The sequence below is a fragment of the Hypanus sabinus genome, chromosome 28 (assembly GCF_030144855.1).
Source record: "Hypanus sabinus isolate sHypSab1 chromosome 28, sHypSab1.hap1, whole genome shotgun sequence".
Taxonomy (NCBI): domain Eukaryota; kingdom Metazoa; phylum Chordata; class Chondrichthyes; order Myliobatiformes; family Dasyatidae; genus Hypanus; species Hypanus sabinus.
Window position 1 is genome coordinate 5,975,716 of NC_082733.1, and position 26,120 is coordinate 6,001,835.

Genomic DNA, 26,120 nt, shown 5'->3' on the forward strand with positions numbered 1-26,120 from the left:
AGATTCTGGATTCATAACTGAAGCTCTTCACTGAGTTTTAGTATTTAGGCAAGAATTTTGTCACTTAGCTGATTTTGACTTGCCATGTGTGGCAACTTGATTGCTATGCTTAATCACTGATGCTTTTGGTGCTCTTGATGTGAGACCAAGCACGGCTTAAGTGACCACTTGGTCATGCAACTTCATTCCAATTACCAAGGCCTGTTAGCAAGATCTGTTTCTAGCCACTTTAATTCTCTTCTCAATTCTGAATTTGACCTTTGGACCTTGACTTCTGAACCTGATGACTTTTGGGGGGTGGGGGGTGTTGGTCACTGGCCCTTGTGACACCTACCTGTATAGTATGGCTGACCTGGGGATCACTGGTCTCTTTAGTGCCTGCTGACGTGACTTCTGCCATTGCTGATCTTCATCTGCAGACTCCAAATGCAGACTTCTGTCCCAAATCTTTACTTACTGACCTTGACCTCCAACTCTTCTTCAATCCTTTCCCTAAACCCTAACCTGACCCCTGACTCCCCATGCTGTTCCGGAAACTTGGCCACAGACCTAAAATCAAAGTAGGTAAGTCTGATCCAAGATATTGGACATTGCAGGTCTGTGCTATCTTGACCTGAACTGAAACAGACTCCCTATTCTGATCTCTGGTAGCTAGTCATATAGAAGAGGATTTAAGGGTATAGTTAAGCTTCCTTGAAATGTAACGTCTCCTCAAGACTGCTGAGAAACAGTGATAATGCGCACTCAATGGAGAAGTAGCTTTTGGGGTCTTAATGACAAACCAAGATTTTGCCTCAGATGCACATTTTTGTCTGTGTATAGGAAGAACAAACTATTGATAGCCTGTCTCATCTGTGGATTTCCACACTGGTCTGATTAATCACCATGGTGCCTGATTAAAAAATAAAAGCATGGAAGTTGGTCATTATAATGCCACGAGGATATGTGATCATGGAACACTTCAGTCGTCTCTTGGATTAGATGTCAAATTACTGGTATGAAAGTTTGGATCAAATTCCTTGGTATTTTAGGTGTTTTTAAAAAAAATTAGAGATACTGAGTCTTCCAGCCCACTGAGCAGCGCCACCCGGCAACCCATTGATTTAAACCTAGCCTAATCACAGCACAATTTACAAATATCAATTAACCTACTAACCGGTACCTCTTTGGACTGTAGGAAGAAACCGGAGCATCCAAAAAAAAACCCTATCTGCACATAGAACAAACGTTTTTATTACAGAAGATGCTGGAATTAAACTCCGAATTCTAATGCCTGGAGCTGTAATGGTGTTGCGCTAACCACTATGCTACTGTGGTGCCTCACAGTATGTTAATAGAGCAGTTCAGGTAAGGCCATTTTAATGCCAACATTCTGCAATGACACAGGGTTAATTACGAGTTGGTCGTATGAGGAGAGAATGAGTAGATTAGACTTTATCTCTGAAGTTTGGAAGAGCAAGAGGTGACCTCATCTGGAATGTACAAAATATTAGATGGTTCGATGGGATTGTGCAGGGAAAATGTTTCTACCTTTTGGTTTGGATTTGTTGAAAAAGATCTTCATTGGTGGTGAAGCTTTTGATTTCTTTGCATCAGAGGACAGAAAGCTGTTACTAATTGTATTTGAAACAGATTTATTTTGGATATATAAAGAATTTTGGGATATTGAGATAGAACAGGAAAATAATTGAGGCAGAAGATTAGACACAACTTGTGCAACAGTGGAGCATCTTGGGAAGCTAAATGGCTTTGCTCCTATTTTTTTTCTAAAGGGGTTTGACAGAATAGATTCTGAAAGGATATTTTTCCTAATGGGGGGGAGGTGAGGGGGTGAGAACTAGTGCAATAGTCTTGTTAAAGGGATGTAGTCAACCAACAAGGTACTTCGTCTCTAAAACAATTTGAAATGTTGTCTCCAAGAGAGCTCTTGATTTAAAGTTATTTAATATATTCTTGGCTGAGGGAGATGTGTATGTGTTTAGATTATTTGGGCAGCCAGGATTTTCTGGAAATTTTATAGTGTAGTGTAATGTGATCTTTTAGTAGTATTATTTAATAAATTGAGTAGAAAATAATCTCCTGCAGATTATATTGTGAGATTGGGTGTTTCTTATGATTTGTAAGCATCCAATTTTTGTCTCAGAGGACATAGAGTAATGAGGTGGGGAGAATGTGACCCACTTGGATGGGTATCTGCAGGCGGTAGTGTTCTTATGTGCAGTTTGCATTAAGCCTCTACATTTCCTTGCGTCTGAGATGTGCTCTAGATTTAAGCAGCTGGAATTGTGCTGGCATATTTTGGCTAATCCTTTATCAATTGTGTGGTGTTGCCACTATGATCGTAATCCTTTTAGAAAACTACTTCCCATTCTACTATCAGCTAATGGTGCTTACAGTGCAGATTTGCCATGGAAAATAAATCTATAGTGAAGCTCCTAATTTCTGGTGCCATGGTAATCCTTTTGTATAGCAAGTAGATTGTGAAAAAAAATCAATTGCAAAAGATAGCACTGACGTTAAAACTTCTGATTCATGAGTTTGCTCCATTCTGAGGAATTTTATTCATGACTGGAAAAGAAAATGAGGAACATGCCCATGCAATGCAGCCAAATCATGTAGATTCAAACAGCTTGATCCTACAAGTCTGTCATGAGCAAGCTACCCCAATTCTTGACAACTTTCTGTGTTTGTATTGCTGTTAGTCATTTCTAGGCAGTTCAAAATTTGTTTATTTGTCACCTGTATATTGAAACATACTGTGAAATGCAATTTAAAAAAAATCAAAATGCTGGCAGAACTCAGCAGGCCAGACAGCATCGGGCCGAAACACTTCATCAGCATTTTGTGTTTTTATTTATTTCCAGCATCTGCAGATTCACTTGTGTTGCCAGTGAAATGCAATTCTTGGGTGTTTTTTTTTTGCTTTAAAATTTCAAACTATTCAGTTTTTAATGTTTCCTCTAATCCCAGTCCCCAGAGTAACAGACTCATTTCTACAACCAACAGTTGATTGCTTGAATAAATGGCTAGCTTTTTAGTGAAATGCAAAACCAATGAAAGCTGGTTATCAAATACAGGCAGTAAAAATATTGTTTTGAGCTTTCTAACTTTAAAAGCAGTTTTCAGCTGGTTTGTTGACCCAAAGTTATTAGCCAATCCAGTTTTCTTCATTGCTTTTAACCATATGGGGTAGGTAAAAAAGCAATCATGGATTGAACCTTTTGGGATTCAAAGCTGGAAAGTGTGTGTGTATGTCCGTGTGTCAAAGTGCTCTTAGCACCACCACAATTACTCTGGTTTTAACTTTCCACATCCTTTCTATCTGCTCTTTTAAGTGCTGGAATTTCTCCAGACTCTCATTCTTTCTTCCTGATGTTACTATCATTTAGGATTGCCACGTCTATTTTCTATTGCTTTCTTCTGTTCTTAGTCCAATATTACTATATCTGGTGGGCTGGCCAGTACCTGCTTAAGTCTATATTTGGAAGTCCAGAAGATCTTAGCTCTGTCATTCTCCACTACCTTCTCAGGTGTTTCCCTTTTGGATTTGGGAGTGTCCGATCCATACTCAACACAAATGTTCCTGTACACAATTCCTGCAACTTGGTTGTGCTATTCAGTGTATGCTGTTCCTGCCTTCATTTTGCACCCTGCTACTGTGTACTAGATGATTTCAGTGAATTTCTTGTACAGTCTGCATGTTGGATCTTTTCTGGTATGATAGACCCCTGCTATTGCTCTTGTGGTCAGTGCCTGTTCTTGTGCAGCCATGAGCCATCCCTCAGCCCTGCAATTTCCAGCCATCAAGAGCTGAGTCTGACACCACACTCATTAAACCACTGGATGAGTGACAAGAATAAGAGGAGTCATACCTGCTCGAATGTTGTTCGGATTAACAAAGTCCATGCCAATGGCTGGGGAACTGGGGCCAACTGGTGATAATTTGGCTGCCGGAACAAATGGACGAGACTGGACTAGGTGGAATTAATGGAATGCTACTTCAAGAGCAACCCACATGAAAGAGGATACATCAGGAGCACATCGTGATTCTGACAACAGCAAAGACAATTGACAGTCTTCACATTGGGGGGGGGGGGGGTGGTGGTGATCGTGTGGAGAATATGCATGTGCATGCACACGCACTATTCCAGTTAATTGGGACATGTGGGGACCAGTACATTTTGGCTCAATTAAGCAGCTGTCTTAATAAGCCGAACTTTCATGGAAATGATTAAAAAGATGTAAAATAAGGTGAACTACCATTTGACTGAGTAACAATTTGTATTAAAAGAATTACGGAACAAATTAGAACACCTGCAATACATCTACAGTGCCCGAGTTATAAACGTCTGACTTACGGACAACTCGTAATTACGAATGGACTGCCATAAAGCCAATTATATTGAAAATTTGAGTTCAATTCAGTGGTTCGTAATAACGAATGCACACACTACTTTGTGACGCCCATGAAAACATTGCATGGCTTCAGCGGTTCGTGGGCTCGAGGAAGGAGAACGCTGTCCACTATCTTAAGTCATTGCCGTTAACACTGTGTTGAGTGTGTAACTTCGTATTTGGCATTTTTTTTCTTATTTATCCTTGTAACCATGCCTCCAAAGCGTAAATCTGATGCTAGTACTGGTGAGGCATCAAAGAAAAGGAAAACAATCACGATTGAAAATAAAGTGGAAATAAAGCGATTGGAAAGAGGTGAAATGCCATCGGTCATTGGAAAAGCATTAGGCTGCAGTTGGTCAACGATCGGAACAATTTTAAAGGATAAAGTGATAGCATTTGAGGAAGAAGACTGGGACCTAAAAACTCTAGAACCAAAAAAGTTTTTGACAAAAGAGTTAGCTGAAGCCTTCTGTCTCCTTGAAGTAGGGATGGCAAAGTTAGAGGAGCAATATCCTGATACAGAGAGGTTCACCAAAGTTTACCGTACAGTTACTGAGGGCCTCAGCTGCTACAAGGTCATTTATGGTAAGAAAAAGAAAAGCTCTGCATGGGAAGGTAAAATATATACTATATACTGTGACAACCATTTGACTAACTGACGCTAAATAAGAACCATATGTACCTGTTCCGACTTATCTACAAATTCGACCTAAAAACAGACTTAGGAACAGATCTCGTTCGTAACCCGGGGACTGCCTGTATTATAAAACTGTGCACAAGTTCCTAATAGTTATTGACGACTGTAAATGAACAAAATCAGCGCAGACTCTAGTGCAGATAATGGACTGCCTTGATACAATGCTTTAGACAAATGCATCCTCCAAATTTTCATTGTCTTTGTTACATTTAAGCTGAATAGCTTTTCGAAGTAGTGAAATAGTGTCAGTTTCTCTGCCATCGGTTTCTGGCATCTCTAAGCCTGAATGCTTCAAACTGCAGTAAGCAAATTAGCTCAGAATTGCCTTACTGCTTATTTCTCGCCAGCTATCAGTGCCTTTTAGAGATGACAGTTGAATGTCCTTTTCTAAGAATGCTTCAAGTACTAGGTTCTCTTTGGAGAAGAGGATTATGAGAGGTGACTTGATAGAGGTGTACACAGGCATAGCCAGTCAACGGTCACATTTTCCCAGGGTGGAAATGGCTAATACAATGGGACTTAACTTTAAGGGCTTGGGAGAAAAATATAGATTCAAAGTGCATTGAAGTACTTGTGCAGTATACAACCCTGAGATTTGTTCTCCTGCAGTCAGCCACAAATCAAAGAAACACCATGGAAGTTGTTTAAAGAAAACATCAAGCAGCCAACACACAAAGAACAAATTACAGTAAACTACAAAAATGAATGAATAACACACAAAATATTAAACATCAAACGGTAAAGTCCTTGAAGTGGTCCAGGAACGTTCAGTTTGGTGCTGTGTCGTTTGTTGACTGCAGTCTGATGTGCTAGTCTGCACTGAAGCGCCCTGATCAAAATTGTGCAAAGTAACAATTATCTGAAGAAAGAGCAACCAGAGACACATGTAGCATGAACCATAGAATTCTCTAAAAATGATCTCGCAGCCATCAGTGGTGCCATCAAACCTTGTCAAAGGACTAAGACTCCTACACCTTCCTCCGGCAGCAGCGAGCGAGAGGGAGAGCAGTCAAATGAGGCAGATGGCATTAACCACCTGCTCATGATCCACTCTGATCCTCATCAATTTCAATCTTGCTTGATCATGGGCCATTGGACCATACCCTCCATTCTCATTCATGCTCTCAACCTTGCTGTATGTACCCCGGGGACAGTAAAAGTGCCAGATCACTCAGTCAGCCTACAAACACATCATTAAACTTTAAATTACAGGCTCCAATTGCATGCTGTTTAGCAGTAGAAGCATATTTAAAAGGACGAGAAGTGGTGTTGTTGGGTGTCTGCAGAATGTTTCTATTGGTTACTGACATCATCTTGATCAGTGAAGGGAGGTGAAGGATGTCAGAAGTAGATTTTTTTTAAGAGCGTTAGGTGCATGGAACAGGTTGCATGTGTATATCAAATGAGCTGACAGAGGAAGTGGTGGATACAGGTACATGGGGCTATTGAGACTAGATGGGTATTTTGGGCAGAAGGGCACTTTTGTGTGCTGTATTCCTATATAACTGACTAGCAGGTATGTTGAAAGGCTTCTTGCCTTTGGGGGATTTAGGTGAATGTTCAAGCAGGTCTTGTAAACCTCATAGTTTGGGGTTGGAGGTGGTAGGGTTTCTGCAGAAACATGGTTGATGGTAAAGACCTTATTTGTAGGAATCTGGGGTAATAATTATATGCATCCTAATTAGTGACATGAAAACAAAATACTGGAAACAATTGGCAGGTTAAATAGCATCTGTGGACATATAATTTTTAACATTTTCATTTGACTTTTTGCAGATGCTTCCTGACCTGAGCACTTCCAGCATTTTGAAATTTTGTTTTACCTTTTTTTTAAAAAATTTTTTTTTTTATTAGTTTTTCAAAACATTTTACAAATTAAAAACCCCAAATCCCAATGAGGAACATTAAAGCAGTGCAAAATTAAGCATACAATAACAATATGCTACAAAGGAAGAGAATTTAGCAAAAAAAAAAGCACCTAAATTAAAGACAAGTAAGCTTAGTGTCCTCCCCAAGCCCCACAACACAAGAAAAAACAACAGCAACTCCAGACCAACCACAACACAATATAGAGAGTATAAGTCAGGACAGCCAAGCTCCCAGACTGTGAATACACTCAGCAACAGAGGATAATAATGCCTTCTACCAGAAAAAAAAAGGAGCTGAAAGCAAGGGACCGAAAAGAGAAAAAAACCCTAGTCAAGAGGAAGGTTATGAAAGTACTCGATAAAAGGTCCCCAGACCTTATGGAACTTTAGATCCGAATTGAGAACTGAATAATGAATTTTTTCGAGGTCCAAACAGGCCATGATGTCATTGAGCATGAGTGGGCGGGGCAACATCTCTCCATCTGAGGAGGATCAAGCGTCTAGCCAGGAGAGAGGCAAAGGATAATATTCGGCATTTGGTCGGACCCAGACATAAATCTGTCTCGCCCCAAAAACCGAACAGAGCAATTAAGGGGTTTGGTTCTAGGTGCTGATTCAGAATACACGATAACGTAGTAAAGACATCTTTCCAGAATTTCTCCAAGCTAGGACAGAACCAGTACATATGGCTGAGAGGCCACACCCCTCTTGCATTTATCACAGAGCGGACTAATGCTAGGGTAGAATCGAGATAGTTTAGATTTAGACATATGGGCTCTATGAACAATCTTAAACTGTAAAAGACAGTGGCGAGCACAAAGAGAGGTTGAGTTAACCGATTTGAGAACTGAATCCCAGCTCTCCTCAGATAAGGAGATATTTAAATCCTGCTCCCAGGCCATTTTGATTTTATCCATGGGGGCCCGTCGTAAGGCTGCTAGTTTATCTCAGATGATTGATATTAAGCCTTTACCTGGTGAATTCATGGAAAGAAATAGGTCCATAGCATTTTTCGCAGGCATTTCAGGAAAGTTAGGAATTAAAGGAGCAATAAAGTGTCGGATTTGGAGATATCTGAAAAAATGAGCATTGGGCAGATTGAACTTAACAGAGAGCTGCTGAAAAGAAGCGAAGCGATTATCAATGAAAAGATCTTCAAAATGTCTAATGCCCTTCCTATACCAAACCTGGAATGCTGAATCATATGTAGTAGGGAAAAAAAGGTGACTATGAGTAACAGGGCTGGAAACGGAAAACCCCTGGAAACCATAGCATTTCCTGATCTGAGCCCATATACGCAAAGTGTGTCTAACAAGAGGATTAGCTATTGATCTGGGCAGACTACTAGGGAGTGCAGAGCCAAGAAGTGCAGAGATAGATAATTCTTTAGTGGAGCTTAGCTCCATCGCCACCCAGTTAGGGCACTCGGGTTGGCCATGGAAGAAAAACCAGAAGGTAGCACAACGTATATTAGCTGCCCAATAATATAAACGAAAGTTAGGTAAAGCCATGCCACCCTCTTTTTTAGATTTTTGGAGATGGATTTTATTAATTCTAGAGCGCTTATTCTGCCACAGATATGACAAAATAATGAGTCTAAGGAATCAAGAAAAGATTTAGGAATAAAAATTGGGATAGATTGAAATAGGTATAAAAATTTGGGGAGAACATACATGTTAACAACATTAATACGACCTACCAAAGACATAAATAGAGGTGACCATTGTACCAGACTCTGTTTTATAGCATATGAAAGATTGGCAAAGTTTTCACGAAAGAGATCTTTAAACTTCCTTGTGACTGTAATTCCAAGATAAGTAAATTGATTATGGACTACTTTAAAAGGGAGATCATGAAATGTTAGTTCTTGTGCTTCTTTATTAATTGGGAGAAGTTCACTCTTATGTAAATTAAGTTTATAGCTAGAGATCTGGCTAAACTGGTCAAGAAGTGAAAACATTAGAGGTAAGGATGTAGACAGATTTGAGAGAAAGAGTAATAAGTCATCAGCATAGAGAGAAACTTTATGCTCAACACCCCCCTCCAAATCCCAGTCAATTCAGGGCAGTTTCGAAATGCTATCGCCAGAGGTTCCATAGCCAAATCAAAGAGAAAGGGACTTAAGGGGCATCCCTGGCGGGTGCCACGTTTGAGATTAAATACTTGGGATTTCTGAAAATTGGTTAAAACAGAGGCAGTAGGATACAGGTACAGGAATTGGATCCAAGAGATGAAACTTTGGCCAAGGTCAAATTTTTCTGAAACTGCAAAAAGGTAGTTCCACTCTATACGATCAAATGCTTTCTCCGCATCGAGGGAAATAACACATTCAGGAATCCCAGTTGGAGGTGAGTATAAGATATTAAATAAACACCGAATGTTAAAAAAAGGGAAACGGTTTTTAATAAAGCCTGTTTGGTCATCAGAGATAATGGAGGGAATGACAGTTTCTAATCTATGAGCCAAAACTTTAGCTAAGATCTTTACATCAACATTGAGCAGAGAGATCGGCCTATACAAGGAACACTCTGTTGGGTCTTTGCCCTTTTTTAAAAGAAGAATAATAGATGCCTCACTGAAAGAGGGTGGCAATTTGCCGTAATTAAACGAGTCAGATAATACTGAAAGTAACTGAGGAGAAAGAAGAGAAGAGAATGATTTATAAAATTCTACAGGGAACCCATCAGGTCCAGGAGATTTCCCTGAGGACAGTGCAGAAATTGCAGTAGCTGTTTCTTCTAATGACATAGGCGCATTGAGTTTGGCTTTGAAATCGGATGAAAGTGAGGGGATATTCAGATTCTGTAAAAATTGATCAACAGAGATATTGTCATTCAGAGATTCAGAGGAATAAAGCCGAGAATAAAAATTTTTAAATGCGTCATTAATTTCTAAATGATCCAATGTAAAGTCTCTGTTCTCCTTCCGGATCTTTGTAATATGTTGTTTGGCTTTGGAACGCCTCAGCTGATTGGCTAGGAATTTACCAGACTTATCCCCATGAATGTAAAAGCGATTCTTGCTTTCGAGAAGTTGGCGTTCAACAGGTTGAGTGGACAGAAGGTTAAATTTAGTTTGTTCAACACGCTTCTTGTATAATTCAGGGTTCTTAGTTTGGGCATATATTTGATCCAATTCTTTAATCTGGTTAATGGGGTCTAATCGATCTGCACGGGATCTTCTGTTGAGATTTGCTGTGTAAGAGATTATTTGCCCCCTCAGATATGCTTTCATGGCATCCCAGACAATCTGGGATGGCACTTCAGGTGATGTATTAGTGTTAAAATAAAAGGTTATCTGATCCTTAATAAATTTTAAAAAATCATCATCCGATAGTAAAGTTGAATCAAACCGCCAGTGTTTATTCCTCTCAGGGAGACCAGGCAAATTCAGAGAGAGAGTAATTGGGGCATGGTCAGAGATCAGTATACTCTGATAGTCACAAGAGTGGGCAAATGGAATAAGTTGGTTATCGAGTAAGAAATAATCAATTCTAGTGAAGGTATGGTGCACATGTTAGAAAAAAGAATAATCTCTCTCCGTAGGATGGAGGAAACGCCATATATCAGAGATACCATAATTAGAGAGAAACGATTGGATAGCTAAGGCAGATTTAGTAGGTGGTCTAGTAACAGGACGATCGATCCAAATTAGGATCTAACCAACAATTAAAGTCACCACCCAGTATAAGAGAGTATGAGTTTAAGTCTGGTAGTGAGGAAAAAAACCGTTCAAAAAAATTAACATCATCAAAGTTGGGGGCATACAGGTTTGCTAGTGCAACTTTAGTGTTATATAGTTTGCCAGAAACAATAATAAAATGGCCATTTATATCAGATGTTTTATTATGGAGTTCAAAAGGAATATTTGAGTTAATAAGAATGGAGACTCCCCGAGCTTTAGCGGTAAAGGATGAATGAAAATGCTGATCCGCCCACTTTGACAAAAGCCGGGAGTTATCAGAACAACGAATATGAGTTTCTTGAAGGAAAGCAATGTCAGCTTTGAGTTGTTTGATATGTGAGAATACCTTCCTCCTTTTAACAGGGTGATTCAATCCCTTTACATTCCAGCTCACGAATTTAAGTGCACTAGCCATTATCAATTACTAATGCATAAAAGGCAGAAGGCATATAAAAAGTCAAGCAGTACAATAGCAGTCTGGGAGCAGAGATGTAAACGTAGATTCGTAAAATCAAAACATATACATGTCCTGAGCAATAAAGAGATATAATATATACAGTGAGTGATGTTGGAACTAGAAAACCCACCCCACCCACACAACCCAAAACTAGACGGCTACCAAAACAAGTAGCTAGCTCTACCAAAAAAATTAACCCAAATACAACTTCCAGATCTGTGTCATTAACAGCAGTTCCTTGTAAACAAATAGTAACTAGTTTATGCACTAAAAAACATAACTACAGATTAGAACACCTTCTGCAGGAATATAAAACTTAATGCAGAGAAAATCGGAAGAGGACCAAAACTAACCTGCCAGCGAAAAAGTTATAGAAGAATAAAGTAAGAGAAAGGAAAAAAAGGATAAAAAAAGGAGAGGAAGGGGAAAATTATAAATTCAAGATGAGTATTTATCATCCATTTACAGAGAAGAGAGAAAAATTCAGAAATTAGAAAAAAGGGGTGAAGAAAAGAAAAAAGTATAATAAATAAATAAATATAAAAAAGAAGGAAAAATAGATTGGCAATTAAACTGTGAACCAACAAACAGGAAGGCCTTCACTGAAGACTTCAAACCTCCAAAACATGTTAAAGTCAGTTGTAGAACTCTGTAGATAAAGTTGTACAACAATAAAAGATAGATTACACACACACCAAATCCAGGGAGAGATTGTCAACAGCCCTTAGGGTTTCGATGAATAATGTCTGAATGATTCAAGTAAAGTCTGAGTCCAGAAAAAGTAATTTTACTACGAGAAGTACTTATCCACCATTTTAGGAGGTCTGATCGGGTTCCGAAGATGACTGGATAGCCGGAAGACTTGCCACAAATGCTTCAGCTTCCTTGGCTGACTTAAACCATTTGTATTTCCCAGTGTTAAGTTTGATTCATAGATCAGCAGAGGAATGAAGAGAGGGTTTAAAACCACGATCAAAAAGCACTTTCATTGCGCCTTTAAACTCAGCACGCATCTTTAAGGTCTGGGGTGCAAAATCTTCCACAAAGCGAATGGTTGTATCCTGGAAAATAAAAGAACCTCTGCGACGTGCCTCTACGATCAGACGGTGTTTTACCTGGTATTGATGGAAGCACAAGATTACTGGTTGTGGGTGGTTGCCCAGAATTCCGGCGGGAACATGGACCCGATGTGCCCATTTGAGCTCAGGCAGGTTCGGAAGCAAATCTTTCCCGAATATCTCACAGAGAAACTCGGCAAAAACTTCAGTGTTGATCCCTGTTCGGTGGCCTCTGGCAATCCAAGAATTCTAAGATTGCAGCGTCTGCTGCAATTTTTGAGATCCGCTGTTTTGAAAAGGAGTTTGTTACACTTTTCCTCCAAGCTGGAACAGAGAGTCTCCAAGTATCGAACACGACTTTCTAAATCTTCAGAAGTCGAATCGATGTGAGATAAGTGTTGGGCATGCTTGCCCACCTTGTTGTTGATCTGATCAAGCTTGTCGTCCATCTGTTTGAAAGCGGTTTTAAATTCCTTTAAAATTTCGTCTCGGAGCTGACCGAGCGCAGCCAGGGTCTCGTCTGAGAGAGCCTTAGCTTCCTTTCTCCCGGATTTAGAGCTCTTGCTAGACATTGTAAATTAGATGTGTTCACAGGCAAGTAAGAAGTACCGAAAAAGTTCCCGACTAAGGTTTAAAGAATAGAGACATTTAGTGCAAAGATAGTGACAGTAACGGAACAAAAGTTCGGAGCAGCTAAGCAATCGCCATCTTACCGGAAGTCTGAAATTTTGTTTTACCTTTATGATTTGTGACATTAGTTTTGAAGTGCAAATGTGAGTATTATTGTGGCAGTAATTTTGTTGGAAATTAACTTGATTTTTAATATTGATTACTTAGTGTCTAAGCTTATCAACCAAAATGTTAGCTTTTTTGGCACAGCCTTTGAATATATCTAAAGATTTATATTGGTCCGTTTTATTTTGAAGGCAAACTTTTAGCAAATATTTTTGAGGCAATGCTAATTACAGCTTTTGTTTTGATGGATTTTGACATCTGAGTGAGTGATTTACTGACAGGTCATATAAAGTAGTTGAATAATAACAGAAACCATAAAAAATTATCACCCAAAAGTAAAAACACAAAATGCTGGTGAACTCAGCAGGCCAGACAGCCTCTATGGGAGGAGGTAGTGACGACGTTTTGGGCCGAAACCCTTCATCAGGAGTGCTGGATTTCACTCTTGATTTACTTGTGCATCTGTTTCCTTATCCTTTACTCTTTGTTTATTCACTATTACAATTTTCTTATAACTCAACTGATTATTTGTGTATTTGTTCCTTAAATTCTTTGGTCAATCAAGAATGTTGGGGGCAAACAAGTTTCATTAAGACTGAAACTAAGCTCAAGTTGTATTCTGCATTTGCACTTAAGCATATTTGTCTTCAGTAGGTTCAATGAGGTTTTGGTTTCTGTGCTTACGAATAAGTTCCCAAAACACCATTTGAAGTAAATCTAGTCTTGTGTTTCACTAAAAAACACTGGTCCCTTGCAAGGAAAAGAAATTAACTCATTAATTGATTGTAATATTTTGTTTCTGGGAATTAGCTATGCCAAGTAGCTTGCTACTTCCTAGGTGTTGAAATCTCAGAAGTTCTCTTTTAAATATGCTTGGGTATAATAAATCTGTTATTAAGGCTAATCATGTTTCTTTCTTCGTGCTGAATTATATGATTATAGGGTAATGTGGCATGGAAGTTAGCCCTTCAGCCCAACTTGATGCCAATCAAGATGCTCATATAAGCTAGTCCCATTTGGCCTATATTCCTCTAAACTTTCCTGTCTATGTACCTGTCCAAAATGTCTTTGAAAAGTTATTGTACCGGCCTCAACCACTTTCTCCAGAGGTTTGTACCAAATACCTTTCCACCCCTTGCGTGAAGGTTAGCATGCATGAGATTCTACAGATGCTGGAAATCCAGAGTAACACATACATAATTCTGGAGTCACTCAGCAGCTCAGTCAGCATCTATGGAAAAGAATACAGTGAATGTTTTTTGTCTGGGCTCATGACTGGAAAGTAAGAGGGAAGAAGCCAAAATAAGGTGGGGAGAGAGGAAGGGGTAAAAATTAGAAAGTGATGGGTGGATGGGGGAGGTTGGATGAAGTGAGAAGCTGGGATGTGATGGGTGGAAATGGTAAAGGTCTGAAGAAGGAGTCTGATAGAAGAGAGTGAACCATAAGAGAAAGGGTAGGAGGAGGAGCACCAGGTGGAGGTGGTAAGCAAGTAAAGAGAAAATGTTTGAGGAGATGGGGAGGAGGAAAATTACCAGAAATTAGAGAAATTGTTCATGCTGTCAGGTTGGAGGTTGCATAGATGGAGTATGGAGTATTTTATTACTCCTTCAACCTGAGAGTGGCCTCATCTTGGCAGAAGAGGAGGTCATCAACATGTATGTTGGAATGAGAGTGGGGATTGGGAATTGCTACATTATTTTTTATTATTAATAGTTGTAATGTTATAAATGTCACTGGCCTCTGGAGAGAAAACACAGTTGAAGACCAGAATTTACCATAATTTTTTCAGAAGCTTTTTATATGCCCTTAATGTTGTTAATCTGGAATTTCTGATGTTTTGTTAGCTGTTGACCATCTGCAACACCTTAGTGAGGGTTAGAGTGAGCAGGTCAGCAATTAGCACTGATGTTATTAAAGATGGGATACTACCCATTGGACCAGTGTCTGGCTGCACCTATGATCTAATCTTGCTTTGTGATTTCATCAGCTTATTGTTCTTCACTGATGGAATGGATAACATTCTGATATAGTGGCAGAATCAGTTATCTCACTCTCTGGTTTCTTATCTGTGTTGGACTCTGCTGGCTTTTTCCACATTATTAATTTACCACCCCACCCTTTCCCAAACCACTGACCTACACCCACCACCATCAAACCCTTGCCTTGCTCCTCATCCCTCTCCCTGCTCCTTTTTTTTCTTCCCTGATTGGAGAGGTAGGAATTGATAACTCAGTTCAAATTCTCATGAAGGGTCAATAAATTCAGAATTGTTATTGGTGTTGAGCATTAGAATTTAAATTTTAAAAAATCTTGTTAAAATATCTCTTATTGACCAGATTGTTGTCTTGGCTTCAAAGACCACAGAAAGATAAAAATAATTTTTTTTTGTATTGGGCTAGGCTGAAGAAACTTAAAGTTTTGGCTTTGTCCAGCTAATAAAGAAGTTCAAATCTTTGGGAGCCTATCTCCGCAAGCAATCACAAGTTTCTTTTTCAGTAGTGTCTGGTATTGTGATCTTTATAACAGCTGCTATGGAGTCATTACTTCTGTGTTGGACAAGATTGAGATGTATTTTCTGTGACAAACTGCACAATGGACCATCCAGTAAGCCAATACTATTTTCTCTTCCCACTTCCTCTTCCATGAACATTATCACTCTAATGGTGCTTATTTGTGTGACTTCTTGTTAAATCTTTTGGTTCAAATCTTGAAGTGGAGATTTAGCATGTCAGTTCATGGCCTCCTGTACTGCCACAACAGGGCCACTCTCAGTTCAGAAGAATAGTGCCTCTCCATCTGGGTCGCCTCCAACCTGATGGCTTGAGCATGGATTTCTATATACTGGTAATTTATTTCCCCCCTCTCTTTTTCCATTCCCCATTTTGGATCCCCTTTTACCCATTCTCTCCTTACCTGCCTATCACCACCTTCTGGTGCCCCTCCCTCTTCCCTTACTCCCATGGTCCACTCTCTTATTAACCTCGTAGCTTTTCACTTCATCTCCTTCCTTCTCACCTGGTTTTACCTTCTTCTTTCCAGCTTGTAATCCTTCTCTTCCCCCCCCTCCCCCACCACCACAACCACCTTATTCTGGCTTTACCCCCTTCCTCTCCAATCCTGATTAAGAGTTGTGGTTTGAAATATCGATTGTTTATTTCTCTCATCAGATGTTGCCTGACCTGCTGAATTCCTCCCAACATAACTCTGAATTTCCAGCATCTGCAGAATCTCATGCTCTTGATTCACTTGCCTTTTGGAGTTTGAAAAGGCATATTTGACGCTGCAAATTTCTTTGACAGAGAATGTATCATGATTGAGAATGGAAATTTAAGGAAAAATAAGAGTAATTTCTGTGCAAGGCAAATTTGAACATTAAAGACGGGATCTTTTGTAAAGCAGAATTGTATTTTTATTGGGAGATGTTTGCCTTGGACTGCAGGATTAAATTTTAGGAAATGGATTGTTCACATGTCAAAGATAGAACTGCTATAATAATTGAAGAGGTTGAAGAAATAAACCAGTCTGAATGAAGATACAATTCGTAATTTGCTGAAACTCAAAACTATTTCAGCATTACATCTTCATGTGAGTTCGAATTTGATTTTGAAAAATGCATCATGTTATTTGGTGTAAGAAAGAATCTATACCATATCATTACAGTTGAAACAAAGTTAAAAACTTGGGCAGTGCCTGATAGAAGCATAAACACACCTGTTATTGCTATATCGGAAATCTAGTTTTACTGGTTAAAACCCATCATTAGATCAGTTTAGACAGATGGCAAGCCTGCACCTTTTGTTTTGACATTGCTTGGAAAATAAATGTTCATGTGTGGCTTTTCATCTTAAACTGAATTATTAATTGATTTTTTGGACATGCTGTGAAAGACATACCATTCTTAAAAGTTGGAATTTGAAGATTTCTTCAGGAAAAAGATGAGTGAAATATATATAGATGTACTGTAAAGTACCTGATTATCATAGACCAACATTATGTATGTTCACTTTTGTGCTCTGTGTATACAGGTAGTCCCCGAGTTACGAATGTCTAACTTACGGACAGCTCGTACTTACGAACCGAGGAAGGAGAATGCCGTCCGCCATTTTAAGTCAGATCGCGATGCTGTTCGCCATTTGAAGTGTTTGCTGTTGTTGACACTGTGAATGTTTAACTTTGTATTCGGCTTAAATTTTTCTTAGTATGATTCACCCTGACACCCCCCCCCCATCTTCCTGTTCCAGTCGGCTGGTGGCGCAGTGAGATCAGCGCCGGGCTGGAGAATAGAGGTTCCTGAGTTCGATCCAGTGAGGGACCGCTCCTGTGCTGGGTTGATGTCGATCCAATGACTCTCGTACCATCCATGCCAGGTTGATGTCGAGCTCGCAACTTGACCTTGTAAAAAAAACACTGCCACCTCCAGTTTAAATTCCCATACGGAATATTGTGGAGGATCAAATACCCAAACCCAGCACAGCCCCCACTTGTCCCATTTAACCTGTCACACCGCGGTGGAGTTTCGGACCCGGGGAATTCAGTGCGGTGGTCCTTAAGGACCCAGCGGACCTTGGGAGCTGGCAGATCTTGGGACCTGCCACCCGCAGTGTTTCTGTTCTGAAGCGATTGCGATTGAAAATAAAGTGGAAATAATAAAGCATTTGGAAAGAGGTGAAACGCCATCGGTCATTGGAAAAGCGTTAGGCTGCAGTCAGTCAACAATGGGAACAATCTTAAAGAATAAAGTGTGAATAATGGAGCATGTGAAAGGCACTGCCCTGATGAAAGCTACAATTATTACAAAGCAATGCAGTGGTTTAATTATTGGAATACATATGTTTCTTAAGTGTTTTATATGCATAGAAAGATAAAATATATACTATATACTAAGACAAACGTTTGACTAACTGACACTAAATAATACGGGATGTACCTGTTCCGACTTGCATACAAATCCGACTTAAAGACGGACTCTGGAACGGAACTCGTTTGTAACCCAGGGACTGCCTGTACTTAATACATGGAAATACATAATTGCAAATAATAGAAGAAGAGGTGAAAAATGTTTGAAGTTGACATTTGGGGAGGTGCTGCTAATAGATGGCCAAATGTTACAGTAGGATAGAAACATAGAAACATAGAAAATAGGTGCAGGAGTAGGCCATTCGGCCTTTCGAGCCTGCACTGCCATTCAGTATGATCATGGCTGATCATCCAACTCAGAACCCTGTACCTGCTGTCTCTCCATACCCCCTGATCCCTTTAGCCACAAGGGTTATATCTAACTTCCTCTTAAATATAGCCAATGAACTGGCCTCAACTGTTTCCTGTGGCAGAGAATTCCACAGATTCACCACTCTCTGTGTGAAGAAGTTTTTCCTCATCTCGGTCCTAAAAGGCTTCTCTTTTATCCTTAAACTGTGACTCCTCATTCTGGACTTCCCCAACATCGGAAACAATCTTCCTGCATCTAGCCTGTCCAATCCCTTTAGAATTTTATACGTTTCAATAAGATCGCCCTTCAATCTTCTAAATTTGAGTGAGTATAAGCCTAGTCGATCCAATCTTTCTTCATATGAAAGTCCTGCCACCCCAGGAATCAATCTGGTGAACCTTCTCTGTACTCCCTCTTTGGCAAGAATGTCTTTCCTCAGATTAGGGGACCAAAACTGCACACAATATTCAAGGTGCGGTCTCACCAAGGCCTTGTACAACTGCAGTAGAACCTCCCTGCTCCTGTACTCAAATCCTTTTGCTATGAATGCCAGCATACCATTTGCCTTTTTCACTGCCTGCTGTACCTGCATGTCCACCTTCAATGACTGGTGTACAATGACACCCAGGTCTTGTTGCATCTCCCCTTTTCCTAATCGGCCACCGTTCAGATAATAATCTGTTTTCCTGTTCTTGCAACCAAAGTGGATAACCTCACATTTATCCACATTAAATTGCATCTGCCATGAATTTGCCCACTCACCTAACCTATCCAAGTCACCCTGCATCCTCTTAGCATCCTCCTCACAGCTAACACCGCCGCCCAGCTTCGTGTCATCTGCAAACTTGGAGATGCTGCATTTAATTCCCTTGTCTAAATCATTAATATATGTTGTAAACAGCTGGAGTCCCAGCACTGAGCCTTGCTGTGCCCCACTAGTCACTGCCTGCCATTTTGAAAAGGTCCAGTTTACTCCCACTCTTTGCTTCCTGTCTGCCAACCAATTCACTGTCCACATCAATACCATACCCCCAATACCGTGTGCTTTAAGTTTGCACATTTATCTCCTGTGTGGGACCTTGTCAAAAGCCTTTTGAAAATCTAAATATACCACATCCACTGGCTCTCCCCTATCCACTCTACTAGTTACATCTTCAAAAAATTCTATAAGATTCGTCAGACATGATTTTCCTTTCACAAATCCAAGCTGACTTTGTCCGATGATTTCACCTCTTTCCAAATGTGCTGTTATCACATCTTTGATAACCGACTCTAGCATTTTCCCCACCACCAATGTCAAACTAACCAGTCTATAATTCCCCAGTTTCTCTCTCCCTCCTTTTTTAAAAAATGGGGTTACATTAGCCACCCTCCAATCCTCAGGAACAAATCCAGAATTTAAGGAGTTTTGAAGAATTATCACTAATGCATCCACTATTTCTTGAGCTACTTCCTTAAGCACTCTGGGATGCAGACCATCTAGCCCTGGGGATTTATCTGCCTTTAATCCCTTCAATTTACCTAATACCACTTCCCTACTAACATGTATTTCCCTCAGTTCCTCCATCTCACTAGACCCTCGGTCCCTTACTATTTCTGGAAGATTATTTATGTCCTCCTTAGTGAAGACAGAACCAAAGTAGTTATTCAGTTGGTCTGCCATGTCTTTGTTCCCTATGATCAATTCACCTGCTTCTGACTGTAAAGGACCTACATTTGTCTTGACCAATCTTTTTCTTTTCATGTATCTATAAAAGCGTTTACAGTCAGTTTTTATGTTCCCTGCCAGCTTTCCCTCATAATCTTTTTTCCCTTTCCTAATTAAGCCCTTTGTCCTCCACTGCTGGTCTCTGAATTTCTCCCAGTCCTCAGGTGTGCTGCTTTTTTTTTGCTAATTTATATGTTTCTTCTTTGGACTTGATACTATCCCTTGTCAGCCACAGGCGCACGACCTTCCCTGGTTTATTCTTTTGCCAAACTGGGATGAACAATTGTTGTAGTTCATCCATGCGATCTTTAAATGCTTGCCATTGCATATGCACCGTCAACTCTTTAAGTATCATTTGCCAGTCTATCTTAGCTAATTCACATCTCATACCTTCAAAGTTACCCTTCTTTAAGTTCAGAACCTTTGTTTCTGAGTTAACTATGTCATTCTCCATCTTAATGAAGAATTCCACCATATTATGGTCACTCTTACTCAAGGGGCCTCGCACGACAAGATTGCTAACTAACCCTTCCTCATTGCTCAATACCCAAGCTAGAATGGCCTGCTCTCTAGTTGGTTCCTGGACATGTTGGTTCAGAAAACCATCCCGCATACATTCCAAGAAGTCCTCTTCCTCAGCACCCTTACTAATTTGGTTTACCCAATCTATATGTAGATTTAAGTCACCCATTATAACTACTGTTCCTTTATTGCACGCATTTCTAATTTCCTGTTTAATGCCATCCCCAACCTCACTACTACTGTTAGGTAGCCTGTACACAACTCCCACCAGCGTTTTCTGCCCCTTAGTGTTATGCAGCTCTACTCATATCGATTCCACATCCTCCAGGCTAATGTCCTTCCTTTCTGTTGCGTTAATCTCCTCTGTAACCAGCAATGCTACCCCACCTCCTTTTCTTTCCTGTCTATCCCTCCTGAATATTGAATATCCCTGGATGTTGAGCTCCCATCCTTGGTCACCCTGGAGCCATGTTTCTGTGATCCCAACTATATCATATTCATTAATAACTATCAGCACATTCAATTCATCAATAAAACAAAATAAAATTCAATAAAACTTCTTTTTGTAATGTGATTCAAAGAAATAAATCCCAATTCTGAATGCAGGTTGTTGTTTGTGCAGAATGAATTTTGTTTCCCTTTGTCATTGGAAAAGTTAACTGATCTGCAGAATCTGAAGATTTGCCACAACATGCAGAGAGTTGTGAAGAGCACATGCAAAACCAGAGTTTCAAAAAAAATGGGCAAAGATCTGGCAAATGAAATACAATGTGGGAAAATGTGAAATTGTCTGTGATTAAGGCAAAGTATATAATCTAAGTGATAGATGAGAGTTCAGAGATGTATCGAACTTGGGGGGTGGGGGGGGGGGGGGAGGAACGTGTCCTAGTGCGTGATTTGCAAAAGGCTGGAATGGAAGTGCTGCATGTAATTTCTGTATTTGCAAGATAATGCAGGATACATGTCTAGCAGTTTTTTCAGTCCCACATAATTATTGTAGTTTCTTTACTAAATCTCTGTCTTGAGAGCATCTTTTTAATAAGATGTGCCTTTGCTGACCTATTTTAATTGAACTTCTGCCAATGTAGCTTCCTTATGTTAGCTGACATTGTTTCCTCTCCTCTCAACCTTTTCAAATCTACCATCAGCCCTCTTATATTCAATGATTTGCCCTGTCACATGATTGAAAATTCACCAATATATCCCAAATTTGGCAGGTATTCATTTGTACTCAGTCTGTCTTTAGTTTTTGTGCTTGACAGTGTCCTCCCCTGCTGGACCCACTCCACTATTGCCTACTCGAATCAGAACACTTGTTAACATTGTAACTACTGCTAAATAGTTAAGAATGTGTTATCTGCAGTTGGTGCTTTTCTCATTCCTGCTGTTTCTCCAGTATCTATCCTTGAAGCACCACTGTTAATGTAGATTTGGTCTTGGCAAAATCTAAAAAGTGTCATTGTCATGTATGTGTTGACAAAACATTCATTGCTTGTCAAATATTTGATACATGATGAATGGAAATTACCTCCAATTAATCATTGAAAGTCTCCAGTCGTAAAGTCTTCAGACCCCATCATAAACTTCAGTATTCTTCAAGCCACTGTACCTCTTCTGAAACGAGTGTGTAACTGAACTAGACTTGCCACATTTCATAAGATGTGCACATCTGCGACGTTGTTGAAGTAGCCCACTTCTTGATTAGTAACATCAACTGACTCTTGATCTGCTTCTGTGATTGAAGCTCTCATTTTGACCTTATTACCTCCTGGACTTAACCAATTGCTTCCCTCATGCTTCCTTTGTAAAACTGTCTTGGCACTGGCTAACTTTGTATACAAAGTAGGTTGGCCAGTGCCAAGTTCTAGTTGAGCAAAACTACACTTTCAGAAATCATATTTTTGCTTTCAAATTTCTCCAGCGCTTTGTCCCATTTCTATAATATCCACTCTTGGACTGCAGTTCTGGCCTCTGCCCACATGATCATTTACATTTAACCAATGTCTCAGGGCATGCATTTTGTTTGATAATACACTTTCAAGGTGGTTTTTGAATGTCTTGCTATTTTATTACATATTAAAATTACAAGCTGAGGGAAGGAAAATAGTGATGGATAGAAATGTTATAAAGTGATGTACTCAAGTTTTGATTGATGTGGAAGGCGCACGATTTGGTCAAGTTGTGGAAACAACCTTCTGGAAAGCTGAACCAAAAAAAGTTAAACTTTCAAAAACAGCTTTTTTTATGTGGGGCTTCCGTTTGTTCATGACAGATTAGAATTTTGCTCTTTAACATTTGAAGTTAATAGTATAGGGATTTTGTACTGAAACTTTGCAACTTGTGTCAGTGTAGTGGATGGTGTAATCCATCAGAGGACTGTTTCAATTCTGAGATCTTGATTTGAATCTGAAACAAGCTGATGAGTATTCATCAATTTGGGTGTATCTTGGGATAGTAGCGTCAAAACTATTTCTATTTGTACTAATTGGCGATCTATTTGGGGATTCAGGGATGAAAAATCCATGTGAGGTGATAATTTTAAGTTTGGAGCTGAAGTATGTCATTAGAGAAGAGCTGAGGGAACACACTTTGCTTTTGAAATGTCTGAAAGTTGGTTGGTGCTGGTTCAAAATGGAAAATTGTGCGATTTCTTTGTGCTGGAAGCACATTTAGTAAAAACTGGAATGAAGTTCAAAATTATTGGAGTATAATCTTTCATTCTAAGAATCTCCAAAGGAGAAATTTGATAGGATACTATCTGTTTTATCAGTATTTAGAAAACAATTCACTTTTATTGTAATTAAATCTAATACAAAATTTTCAAGAAAATAATTCAGTAGAACCTGAAGCAATATACATTTGAGCACATTTCTAACTAACATTATTTTCTTTTGATAGTAATGGAAGAGCGAACAGGTGCAAGTTCCTGGGGATCATCTGACCAGCCGAGTCCACCATATGAATCTTCCAGGGTATGTTGCCTTCAATTTGAACATTTTTTCTTATAACATGCAATCCAGTGTTGGCATCAAATCAATTACTTTCATTGTATGTAATTTTATTGAGTTGCATTTAAATAACTTTTTCATTTTCTGGTATATCTATTAAATTCTAGTGATGTAAAAAACAAGTCAATTGATTGAACTTGTTAAGCTTATGAATTTATCTGTACTTGTTATTGCTAAGTTCAGTTTTTAAGGAATGTGAAAACAAATCCCCTGTCCTTTGTATTTCTCAGGAATACTTGTCATTATTGAGGTTGTTCCTAAAAGTCTAGTCTTTATTTACTGAAACCCATACAAGCATCTGCAATTTAAGACTGAGGAAGCAACACAGAGTCTCATGATCTCGATAATCAATGCAAATGTGTGCATCATGTGGGAGAGAACTATGCTTTCTTGCTTTTGAGCCTTTTTCCTCATTGGTTCTCGCTGTTGTAACTCTAGCTCGGATAGGCGAGAATGGAAAACCAAATGAGGAGAGATGTAAAGTTGGAAAAGGAAACTGACGTTTGTCAGTTCATATAATTTCTTATCAACACAAATTGTAAATTTGGAAGGGCAGAATTATATGCCTTATTGAATCTAGATTTTCATGAGAGGAAAATGTGATCTATTCTAGCTGGAGTTTGGAATGATGAGAAATGATCTCATGGTATCAAAACAAGATTCTTAACAACACTGACATAGGTTCTATTTCCTAGCACTGCAGAGACAATTTCAGAGTAAGGGATTGGCTATATAGTACTAAAATAAAGAGAAATTTATGGACTCCTTGAATTGAAAATCTTTGTTCTACTTCCAGAGGTTTGTGATTGCTTATTCATGCTGAAATTTTGGAGGTTAATCACTGTGGCTGCATCCTGTTTTTGTTACTATATTTTGTTTGAGTTGACAACTATTTAATACCATTGGAAAAAATAGCCTGTTTTGGCAATTTTCTCCAGATGTATATTCCGCACATGTCTGTGTTTTTGTTAAGAACTTTCTTTAAAAAAAAATTTCTGAAGTTTTAAAAGCTAGCATGGGAGCTTTACATTTTGTGTGTTTGTACACTTCCCTTTTTATTACTAAATGTAGGCAAATAACTTTTTCTGTGATTGTCAGCTTTCAATGTGGCCTGTCCCTTTTTAGAGATGCTTCAGGTTTGTCAAGTTACCAAAGATGTTTGGACAGATTTAAAAACAGAATTACCAATAGCTGGTTTTCCGGAGACGTCATCGTAGAGAATGGCAGCTTAAGTCACTAGCTCCTCCGGAAAAACACATATAAAGCCCCGTTAATCTGTCAAATATAATATTTTTCGAAAAATATTTGAACTGAAAAGAGGGGCAAGAATGGGGAGAAGAAACGGAAATAAAAAAAGTGACACTGCGGAGCCTGCGTCCGAGAGGAGTGCAGCGAGCGGCTCTCCTACCCAACCGCGTGCTAGCGAGGCGGCTGCTGGGCCTTGTTCAGACGAAGTGGCGAATATCTTTGAAATCCTGAAAGAGATAAGGGAGTTCCGGAAAGAAATAGAGTAGCAGCTCCGTGATATTAAGGCAGAGCTCGCCGGTGTTAATCAAAAAATAGCGGTGGCAGAGACTGTTATTGAGAAGGTGGAAGATCGGGTTCAAAACGTGGAATGGATACTGAGCAAGACAATAAAAATATTACATCACCAAGAAGGTAAACTGCTTGACCTGGAGGGAAGATCACGGTGGAAAAATATCAGAATCTACAATGTTCCCGAAGGAGCGGAGGGCTCGTCTATGACGGAGTTTGTCAGAAAGTTACTGCGGGACGCACTGGATCTTCCCCCGGCTATGAAGCTGGAAATCGAAAGAGCCCACCACGCGTTAGTCCCAAAACCTACCCAGGATAGAAAGCTGCGCTCAATAATAATTAAATTCCTTCGGTACAGCACCAAGGCGGAGATTCTACGAAGGGCCTGGGGTAAGAAGAGAGAGTTTTTAGAGGATAAATTAATATATTTCGATCAAGATTACCCCCCCCCCCCCCGTGGTCCTCCAGAAACGCAAAGAATACTCTGAAGTAAAGTGAATACTAAAGCAAAATAAGATCAGATTTCAAATTCCATACCCTGCTAAACTTTGAGTGTTTTATGACAATGGGACGCGGTTGTACCAGACAGTGGAAGAGGCGACTACAGACATGAAGGCCAGAGGGTTGCCCGTCAGCATGACCAAAACAAGGAAAAGCCCGACTAAGGAATTATCCCGCTCCGCTTGGGAAATAATGCGAGAATCTAGAAGGCAGGAGACAGGAGCAGGCCGAGAGAAATATATCAGGAAGAGACTGGGAGTTTCCCAAAGACAGTCCTCACCCCCTTCAGAAGAGCCATAAAATTTGGCTAACTTAAACTGTTGAGAAGCTAAACAGAAGCAAAAGTACACGATGCGACAATATGTTAATAAGACGCTTAAAAATGTAACCAAGACAAATACATGCTTGATAGAGCTCTTTAGAAAAGCATATAATTCAGATAATGGTAGTAGAATTATTTCAAGCATGTATAAGGGGTTGTCAAATCTTAAAACACATTCGACTTCATACATTAAAACAAAATGGGAGAAGGAAGGAGGGATAATTATATCTGAGGAAGAATGGACAACAATATGGAGATATCAGTGGAAGTGTACCAGTTCACAGAAATGGAGGGAGTTTAGATGGAAAAACTTGATAAGATATTTTATTACACCCTCTCAGAAATCCCATTATGATAGTAACCTCCCTGTTTGTTGGAGAAATTGTGGAAATCAAAATGCAAATCATTATCATATTT

The 26,120-nt window shown here is 39.5% G+C and overlaps 1 protein-coding gene across 5 annotated transcripts in view; it reads left to right on the forward strand.

Moving 5' to 3' along the window:
• The window catches only part of tcf12 (transcription factor 12), a 345,614-nt gene that overhangs the window by 43,141 nt on the left and 276,353 nt on the right, over window positions 1–26,120 (forward strand). For all 5 annotated transcript variants that reach the window (XM_059952545.1, XM_059952550.1, XM_059952543.1 and 2 more), the window contains exon 4: window positions 23,235–23,308. In XM_059952545.1, coding sequence (XP_059808528.1) covers window positions 23,235–23,308 — 74 coding nt within the window. The remainder of the gene's footprint in view (window positions 1–23,234; window positions 23,309–26,120) is intronic.